The sequence below is a fragment of the Camelina sativa genome, chromosome 5 (assembly GCF_000633955.1).
Source record: "Camelina sativa cultivar DH55 chromosome 5, Cs, whole genome shotgun sequence".
Classification (NCBI taxonomy): Eukaryota; Viridiplantae; Streptophyta; class Magnoliopsida; order Brassicales; family Brassicaceae; genus Camelina; species Camelina sativa.
This window is the reverse complement of record NC_025689.1, coordinates 14,338,602-14,349,045: the sequence shown is the minus strand read 5'-3', so window position 1 is coordinate 14,349,045 and position 10,444 is coordinate 14,338,602. Positions and strand designations below refer to the sequence as shown.

General features: G+C 32.8%; 1 protein-coding gene across 1 annotated transcript; it reads right to left on the bottom strand.

Moving 5' to 3' along the window:
• Positions 6,171 to 10,216, bottom strand: LOC104786872 (protein SAND). Its single transcript, XM_010512325.2, has 14 exons — positions 9,514 to 10,216; positions 9,168 to 9,247; positions 8,979 to 9,050; positions 8,853 to 8,892; positions 8,521 to 8,622; positions 8,307 to 8,428; positions 7,744 to 7,876; positions 7,567 to 7,658; positions 7,394 to 7,475; positions 7,248 to 7,312; positions 6,864 to 7,139; positions 6,687 to 6,778; positions 6,542 to 6,606; positions 6,171 to 6,440 (listed from the first exon to the last, which is right to left on the bottom strand). Exons 1-14 carry the CDS (start codon positions 10,030 to 10,032, stop codon positions 6,345 to 6,347), a joined length of 1,836 nt encoding a protein of 611 aa, XP_010510627.1. The 5' UTR covers positions 10,033 to 10,216; the 3' UTR covers positions 6,171 to 6,344.

Sequence of the window (10,444 nt, the reverse complement as noted above, 5' to 3'; positions counted from 1 at the left end):
AAAAAAAAAAAAAGAGGAAATTAAATGTGAGAATTTATTATCTGCTTTTATCGCTGCTAGTCAACTGAACGTTAGCCTGCATGGATGTGATCTATATTTTATATAAGTATTTCTTTCCTTTTTTTTAATATACAAAATGTATCTTAAATTAACTCAGTTTTACATTAACTAGAAGATTATATTAATAACCAGTTGTTTATATTAATACTCTCATTATTACATCATTGAATCATGAATTGATACGGGTTTATGTTATTAAAAATTGATAATAAAGTAAATTATTAAGGAATTTAGACATCGAAGTTTTTTTTTTTCTTAAAGTTAAAAATTTACATACAAATTTTTTTTGTTAATCAAATGATTTATATAAACCGGTTTAGTTCTATTTTAATAAGTTTTGTTTACTTTAAATTTATGGAGAAAACGTTAATATAGAATTATGGAAAGAACGAAACGGCAGAATCTGCAATTATTTTAAGTGAAACGGTCGAATTCATAACAACAATCCAAAAATAGTGATAATAGAGAGAACGAAACGGCATAATCCCTAGTAACGTCTAGCAAAACGGTCGAAGTCATAACAACACCCACAAAAAAACATTCTTGGCTATGAGATCTTTTTGCTCATCACATGATTCACATCCATGCCTATAAGTTTTTGAATAGTTGAAGGACACTTTCAACTTTTTTGGCATTCAACTATTTATGATTTATGGAGAGATCAGAAAAATGCACCACAACATCCAGCAAACCAAGACCCTAGCTTTCAATATAGCTAAACTCACCATTTGAAACAAAGTTACGTTTAAACCGATCCAACCTAGAATCGCTTTTAGTAGGCTATAAGCATGATTCCATGAGAATTCAATCTGATGGCCATTCGCCTACTGAATGCACCTCTTCGTTTTTCTCACTACCTATGGAAAGTTGGGTTCATTATTTTTAATATTCAATACTTTGTCTATTTGTAAGATCATCATTTTTTAAGACTTTAACCGATCTTCAAAAAAGAGTCTTGAGTTAGATTTGTTTCAACTCATTTCTATTTTCATCTCCAAAATAAACTTCTCCATTTTTTTTCTTTAGAAATGTCTGTTTATATTTTACATTAAAATTTAAATATCTCTACTTTTTAACTTTAAAAATAAAGTAGGTTTTGAGAAAAATATATCTCCAAAACAGAGTTATTCAATTTTTTGAAAAAAATAATAGAGAAATGGGTTGGAAATGCTTTAAAGTATTCAATTTCTTATTTCTATGTAACTAGGATTTAACATGTGGTATATATTTTTCTTTTATATATATATATTATGATTTTATATTATAATCGATTAATTTTATATGATTTTTAATATAGATGATGCAATATTATATATATTTTAGTGTATTGGCAGTAAAAGTTGTGTTATTGAATTGTGATTTTTTATAATTATTTCCATAAAAATAACCGTAATTAAGAAAGGTAAGGTATTGTGGTTAACATTCGCGATTAAATTATATTACAAATATTCCATCTAACTTTTAATACTAATTGAAATGATAAATGATTAGTTATGGTTATAATACAAAATGTACTTCAAAAAGGTTAATATAGATGTGAAATTGTTGCAACAAAAAATACATAATTGTTTTTAAAATCAGATAGTCTTGGTTAGAAAACAGAGCCCATAAAAGATTACAGTTTTAATTTTAAACATTGATTTATTTTAATTTCATAAAATAAATTCTGTTAAAAAGACGACTTGCTAAAAAATTAACATAATATCATACTTTTATGTTTCACAAAAATATCATTTGAAATATTTCACATTAATGATACAGAAGGAGTATGATTTTTCTATTATTGAAGTTTGTAAATATCAATTGTGTTCTAATATCTTCTTCAATAAACAAAAACTAATATATAAAATAATAAAAAAGGTATTCCTTTATTTTTCTTTATTTTTGATTTGACTTTCATACATTCATTTTATTTTTATGCTTGTGATAAGTTTCAAATTTTGGAGAGACTCTTTGTTGTTAGTGGATTTTCGACATTTTCTAATGTTACCAAATTCTAACACTAGAATATTAGAACAAATGGCTGCTCATCAAAGTTAGATGCTTAAAGCATTTAACTGTAATTAAGTTTGGCTGATGTAAAATTAGAATTTTATGATATTTTGAAATTCAAAAAATTAGAATTTTACGATATTTTGAAATTCAACTTTAAGTCATGTCTTAAAGTCTGTGATTTTTTACTACATGATTATAGTTGGTGAGTTAGTTTTAAGATCTTGTATGTTAGGATACTAGCCAATACATTGTACATCACATGTTTTATCATAAGTGCAAATAATATTTTTTATGCACAATGATTCGTAAAGTTTGCAAAATGATACAATATATTAAGCAGTCGATTTTTTTTACAAGAAAATAAATATCTAGTAATTATATCATAAGCATTTTATGTGCATTTTCAATTCTTAAGATTCTAAATGTAGGCAAGCCCAACACTAAGTATCTACCCACATCCATTACCAACGCCACAGTTTAATATGGAAACGTTGTCGAATTCTTAGAGTTGTATATTTGCTCAAAACACTTACGATATTTTAATTTTTTGCACTGCAATAAAAAAAAATCTTCCACAATGGTATGTGACACTAACTCATTTAGAAAAAATTATTGGAATCTACTCTAATTATCAAAACTCAAAATCTTACTATGAAAAGTGAATATTAGGAAAAACAAAAGACAGACTATCACATATCAATTTTTTTTTTTTGTCGACATATCACATATCAATTAATAGTGGGTGAAATATTCAACAATTTGAAGAGAAAAAGGTCATATATGTAAATATAAAATAGAAAGGGAAAAAAAAATACTAGAAAACAGCTTGAATCCTAAAAAGTTAGTGCGTCTTTGATTTTCATATATTAAAAATTAAATGGTCACACATATCTAAAGAATAGTTTAGCTTTTGATGAGTTTTGAAATCATGTCCACACAAGTCAATGGGTGGGAGAGAGGAGGAACAAATGACAAGCGGTGAAATACCGAAAAGCCTATTTTGGTTTGGAGAGAGATTAGTAAGATAAGGGGCAGTCACGTAATAAACAGTTTGAGTGTTTTGCAGTAGTAAAAGGTGCAATTCATAATCATAGTTAAGCTTAGTGGCCAACATTTACTTTTACATTTGTTTTTGTTTTTTAATTTTAGTCTCCCGAAGTTGATGAAGTTTGACTGATCCATCACATATAGTATATTGTACTAACTAGATTTCCTTTTTTCTTATGTTAGTATTTATTATCTAATTTTGTTGCATTACTTGGAAACAAATAAACTTAATTTTACAAACATTGAGCTAGGTATTGTGATTTTTTTCTTAGCTACATATTGGCGCATCTATTGAAGCTTTTTTATATTTTAAAATATGCAATAATTTGGACACAAATCGTATAGTAACTTGTGACGTACCTAGAAACACAATTTATACAACGGTAAGAGTATGTAAAGTTAAACTATTTACACAATTTACACAATGGTTAAACTCCATAATATACACAAATAATAAACTATGCAATTAATGTTTGGATTGTCTTTAAAAGTTTACCTAGTAGTCTAGTACACGAAGTCACGAATGGTATAGTAACTTGTAATCTAAATATTGAAAAAAAAAAAAAGGAAAAAATGCCAAAAAAAACCTGAAGTTATTTTTATTTGGATGTTTAATACCCAATGGTTTTGGATTGGAATAAAAATACACCAAATAATTAAAATGTATCATTTAAAACCCAAAATAATTAGTGTTGTTATTTTCATACACATGATTTTTCAACAAAATCAAAATTCCAATTTTACCCCGGTTATCTAATTAATTTTTAATTTTTAATATAAAAACTTTCGGTTTTCTGCTAACCATATTAAACCGGAAATTAATATGTACTTCTCTTCTTCCTCCTCCTCCTACGCTACACCTACACTCGATATCAGATAAGAGAGATCACTCAGATCAGAATATTGCAAGATGAATATACATATTGGTTTTAATTAATCAAGTGTTACAAATTTCCCCAAATTTTCTTATAAACTCGTCAATATAAGCAACAACGAAGAAGGGAAAAAAAACCAAAGAGCAAATTTTATCAGAACAATGATAAAAAAGACTGAAAAAAACACAAGTGAAGAAAACGAATTCTCTCAAGTCTGTAGCATCCGAATTGGGCATGAATTAAAAATGAGCCACTCGATTCTCACTTGTATTGTTGAATTTGTCAGCTAATGCCAATGCTTCTTTATCCCATAATGTTCCAGCAAGCTTAATACCTTCACGAGATGCAAAACGAAAATGTAAAAGGATTTATCTTTTCCTAATCTCTCTCAAATTCAGGCGTAAATAGACTTACATCCTCGCTCTCGTCGTATCCATCATCCATTAGTAACTCTGTAAAACCCCAAATGTTGATTATAAATTGTTTAACGATACTCGTTTTCTTTCTTACTCTTCTCCGCGTGAGTCTCAAATGAAGATTTTGGAAACCGACGAGACGGCACCGCCAGAAACAAAAAGCAATTCGGGTTTTTTCTACTCTGATTCAATTTCTTATTCTTACCTTCTCGTGAAGTAGTTGGTGATTCCTCCTGATGAATTCGACGATTAGAGAGAGATGAAGAGGAAGAAGAGAGAGAAAAAAGTAGATAACCGGGATTAATTTCCGGTTTGATATGGTTAACAGAAAACCGAAAGTTTTTCTATTAAAAATTAAAAATTAATTAGATAACCGGGGTAAAATTGGAATTTTGATTTTGTTGAAAAATCGTGTGTATGAAAATAACAACACTAATTATTTTGGGTTTTAAATGACACATTTTAATTATTTGGTAGTATTTTTATTCTAATCCAAAACTATTGTGTATTAAACGTCCAAATAAAAATAATTTCAGGTTTTTTATTGGCATTTTTCTCAAAAAAAAAACAGAGGATGATGAATAATCTCCCTTATTCACAGTTATGTTACACCAATATTTAATGAGGAATTAAATATGTATTAACTTCGTAATGAATGTGTAACTATATACTTGGTAATTAAGTACATTAACTTCGATGTCATAATATATTTTATTAGAGAACAGGTGCATTTAAGCAGAGCATTTAATTAGAAGCACTGTATTAAACCCTTGTTCATCCGTAATGTCTAGAGAAGATAAAACAAATTTCAGATTTTGTCTGAAGCGGCATTGCATTAATCTTGGATCTCTTGGATTCGCTTTAGAGTTTAATACTAAAGTCATACGAGAACTTGTCATACAAATAAAAAAACTTGTCAAATATAGTAATGATCAACCAACTAAGACACTGGATATGTAAATGAGGTAAAATTGAATTTGGGTTGAAACAATAACCTTCCTTCGTGACTACGTCACATTCCTAGCAATATCTTGCGACAAAAAATAAAAATCGATTTCGAGCTGCAACTATATGATCTGAAACACAAAAGAACTTGGCGAATCCTATCAAGAAATGATTCGAAGATTGATATCATTGTGAAGAAGATAGATGTTAACGCCCTAACTAGACTTTATCTTTTCTATTTTGAAGATATATACATTGGTAAAATCTATAGTAATGTTTGGATTGTTCATTTTGTATAGCCCGATCGTGCAACCTGGTCTTTATTTCAGATCTTTTATTAACTTGGTTTTTGAATTTGGAGTGTTCTATGTTTTGTTTTTAAAACGCTGCAATATTTTTCATTTATTTATTTTATATATTAAAAACTATGTAATTTACTGTTTTGCATTGCATTAACAACTATACAATTTAGTTTTGAAACAAGTTATCATATATGGTATATTTATCTTCAAAAGTATTAACAAATTTATTTATGGATCAAATCGTAATATCAGTTGACCATTTAAATCATCACAATGTGTTTAAAATACATACTATATATTATCTCACAATTCCATTAATTATAATCAAAACTTTTTATTATATAATGAAGACAGAACCCAGATAAAAGAACGCAGAAGCACCACAGTGAATAATGAATGGGCATTTAAACTGTAACCACACAACATAACAACCAACTCTTTACTACCAACAACTCTAGTCTACATCCTTCCATCAAAACCTTAAATAATTGCTCACTACATCATCTCAGTTTTTGACTATTCAAGCTAAATTAATAACAATAAAGGCAATGAAATAGCTTTCTTTCGAGGGTTTCTGGGTACAATTACATTACTGCCTTATTAAGGTGGGTGGTGCTAGCACAATATAGGTGGTCATTGGTCAAAATAGTAGAAAGGTCAAAACGTACACATATATTTAAGAGTGAATAGTAGTAACTTTATCATCACCAAGAGAAAGGGCTAGCTCCTTGCAAGAACACCTCATTCTCCACATCTTTTACCCTTTGGCATACCTGATTGCATATCTTTATCGCCATCGCCTGCCATATAATTTCATCAGTATTATAATTATCAGAGATTAGTGTTTTTTACGATTTAAGCTATCTTTAACTTCATGGGAAAGGTTTAAAGAATCTCTCACCTTGTCTGCAAGTGGATCAAATGCTGCATAGAGTTCAAAATCTGGTGTCACCCAACATAGAAGAGCTGCAGTAAAAAGATAGTCAGTTCGCATCGAAAAGGATTTTCATCTTTTTGGTAAAACATGTGTGCAAATTCGAACTTACTGTAATTTTCATCTCTTCTATATTGAGTCTTGTGGGGTCCCAATCCTTTATCATGCATTGAAGCGTAAAGTTTCTGGTATGCCCGATATAGACTGCAACACAACATAACTACTACATCAGTACTTTTCCATTCCAAATACTAATCATTTGGTTTCCCATGGAGATTCGTGACTTTACCTTTTCTGTTGTCTGTGACTAGTTACTGGAGGTGAGAATTCAGAGGAAATGTACTGATCTAAGTATATACTACGGTACATGAAATGCCAAATTCCAAAGGGACCTCCGGTTCCCACAGATGCGTCGGGAACAGCTGTATCCTGTCCCTGATTGGTGGTAGATGATCGACGCCTGCGGTCTATTGGTAAATCTTCTACACGCATTCCACCTTCCGCAATTGATCTTTGAACCATACTTAGAATATCTGACTTGAGAAGAACAGCCTCAAGGCGAACCCTAACCATGCACAAGTTTATGGAACTCAATGACATGCTTATTATCAGTATTCGGCAATTTATCATGTAACAGAATACAACTATCTTCAAGTATGAAAGCTAATTTTACCGGCAATCTTTGAGATGATGGAAGGCATCTGAACGTGTGGTAAGCAATATTACATATGTATCATCCTGCATTACCGAGTAAATTAATATTTTCACATTGTGCACTGTTGATGAGTCTAAGAAGCTCTTTACAAGTATTTGACTCACATCAAAGAAGTGGACATAGGCATGCAAAAAGGCTTGAGCGTTGTATCTTGGTAGGCAGATTGGTGAGAAAGATTCTGATGTCCTGCTAGCAGAGAGGAAGCAGTGAGAACAAGCTATACAAAACACATGTATGGTTCACTGTGGGTACATGAACAATTATATTTGGCACTTGCCTGAATGATTCTGATGACATGACAAAATTTGAGAGTAGAAGCAAGTCGTCGGGATGGAGAGACGCTTTCTGTGCACCAGCAAGACTGACAACCTGCACGTAAAACACACATACAGTCATTAACTATGCTGGATATCCCGGCTAAAAAACGTTGATCTTTTGGATACGGGGGTTTTACCTTGTGTCTGCACATTAGTAGTGAGAACAAGACACCAGAGGCACAAATCTCTTGCAATATGGTCCCTGTAGCTTGCCTTAACGCATATTGAAGGGGAAGACAAGTATAGGCATGAAGAAATGTAGCTGGGTTCCTAAAAATGGGAAAAAAATTTCTCGAAGATTATTAGAAATGGAACTCAGAGGTAGACAAAAAGAGAAAAGATGTAATGTGTGTAACAACAGTTTTACATCTGTGGGAAGGACAGTAAACAGACTCAAACAACTATTACGTAGAATATTGTATTATATACTTTGATAATAATTGGAGATCTTCGTCTTCCACAAATCATCTCTTATTACTTTGTGTTAAAAATTTGTCTCTTCAATTTTATTGTAGGTTTCTAACAGATAAAACTAATCCATGAAATAGTATGACCTTTTCTAGCAATTCCAGTGAAAGTCGTGCTCATTATCCATTTTTTTCTAGAGATCAGTAGCCTCAATCTCCAAATTAATATTCAGAAACAAAATAACAGGAAATAAAACACAGCAAATTTAAAGAGTTGCAAATTAGAGACAAACCAGCTAAAAGAATGGACAAGAGATGAGAAGACAGCATCTGTCCCTCCAAGCAAGGGTGTCATGTCGAACTTTGAATTCTTCTCGAAACATCTGTCTATTGACTTTGTTAAAATTAGTATCATCTGCATCACCAATGTTGCATTCTGGTTATTTAAACCGCACACTCAAACATGACAAAGTTTAAAAGAAAGGATACACAGGAGTCTATTGTTACCTGACCATATAGAAGATCCAATTGCCCCCTTAAATATTCATACGTTTCATCTGTACAGCTTATGCAGACCAGGTATATTGGCCCCTTCACCAGAAAGACAACCTGAATTTTCACCAGGACATCTCATTTTAAAGATGTTTGTAATCTCCTTTATCAACAGTGATCTTAATGATATATTAGACATGACATTAGTAAATATCTCCAATGACAGTGTAAACGAACAAAACACTTCTCTAGCTGAAAATTTAACGCACCAGTGTATCTAGTGGTAGGCACTACTATAAGCACCTCTGCCAAGCTATATAATTGATAGTAAAGGGAAATTTTCATACCTGGTGTTTTCCTGCCTTGACTAAATTGACACGGTCACCACTAAAAAAACAATGGGTTAGGCATCAAACATGAAAAAAATAACCATAAAAGAAACGAGCAACAGACAAAGCTTATGCATATTTTACCCATTCTCCACAAAAGAAATAATAGCTTGAAGAGTAGCTGAAAATCCAGCAAGCTTATGTTCATCTCCATATCTAAAAGATACGATGATTACAAAAAGAAATGAAACAAGAGTAAATCAGTTAAAACAACAAAACCCCGCAATGCAGCCATTCCCTATCTGGTGATTCAATATGAAGAAATGGCTAAACCTGGAATATATCGGTTTGCCCGAGTTACTCAATATGAAGAAATGCTTCTTCCTCTTTCTCCATGAAACAGACGCATCATCCTGCGTTTTTCATATTAAAAGTGTGTTCTCAGAAGTTCCATCTACCGCTGATGAGAAGATAATCACTATTGATCAGTTCACATGTATCACTCACTACACATTTTCCACAGTTCTGACATTGATCAGTTCACATGTCAGTGTTATCAGAACGTTAATACCAATTCAACCACATTCCTAGAACTTAGACCCAATCTACTAATTCATCCTTGTTCTCTCCTCTAATGCATGAATATGGCACTAAAGTGAAGGAGCTAAATCAAACTGACCTCATCAACATGGCGTTTTCCAGGCAACCAAGCGGCTTCATGCTGCGAAGCGGTGTCAACATCCACATTAGCTTCCCGAATCTCACCTTCGCTAGCATCATCAGCTTTATAAGTAGAGGTAGCTCCACCGCTACTCCCTCTCTCCCCATCGTAACCGCTACTAGTCGGACTCGGCGGCTCTTCCCCAGCCTCCATTTCCACAGGATTCTCCGCCTCTATTTCCTCTCCTCCGCTAGCTCCCGCCACAGCTTCATGCAATAAACCACCATTGCTAACTCCGCCTTCGTTCCCGTTGGCCGATGCAACCTCGTCGTTGTCGTCATCATCATCATCGCCGCCGCTGTAATCGGTGCGAGTGGTGACATCAGAGACTTCGCTAGGTTGAGAGAGATTCATTGACTCCAATTGACTTTGAACACGCTCCGAATTCGTCTCGGGATCGGTACTAGGGTTTGGATCGGCGAATTCGGTGCCTGATGATGATGATGATTGTGAAGAGCTCGAATCCGAAGTCGCCATTGCAGGAAATCGTGTAGAGTTATTTTTAGGGATTTTTCCGAAAGAGAGGAGAGGATTTGATGATGGTCTCCTCCTCTAATGGCAAGTCGTGTTCATTTGCTTCTCTGCAAATTCACTTTGTCCACCACTCGCATTGAGGAGGAGGATGATTCACCAACGGATCCGATCCAAGTTTCAGTTAGATATATTCGACCCGCTTTGTGACCCGTCTTATTGGGCTTTTTCGCGAGAGGATATAATCGAAGAGAGAGAGGGGGGCTCAGATCTCACTACTTAGTATGAGCCTTGGGCCTATTTTCTGCCCAATAGTGGAAGCCGGTGGATACCATCAAGTAGTTTTATTGGAAATTCTGAAATAACGTCAAACTAAGTAACCCGCACTATATGCGGGATAAATCTAGGCAGTAAAATT

Bases quoted from the DNA above. Each gene is read 5' to 3' on its own strand.
- LOC104786872 (XM_010512325.2), bottom strand. From the start codon at position 10,032: ATGGCGACTTCGGATTCGAGCTCTTCACAATCATCATCATCATCAGGC. The intron at 7,659-7,743 runs GTAAAACCCCCG...TTTTACGTGCAG, and splicing joins TACTAATGTGCAGACACAAG to GTTGTCAGTCTTGCTGGTGC. The intron at 6,779-6,863 runs GTAAAGTCACGA...GTTGTGTTGCAG, and splicing joins AGTCACAGACAACAGAAAAG to TCTATATCGGGCATACCAGA.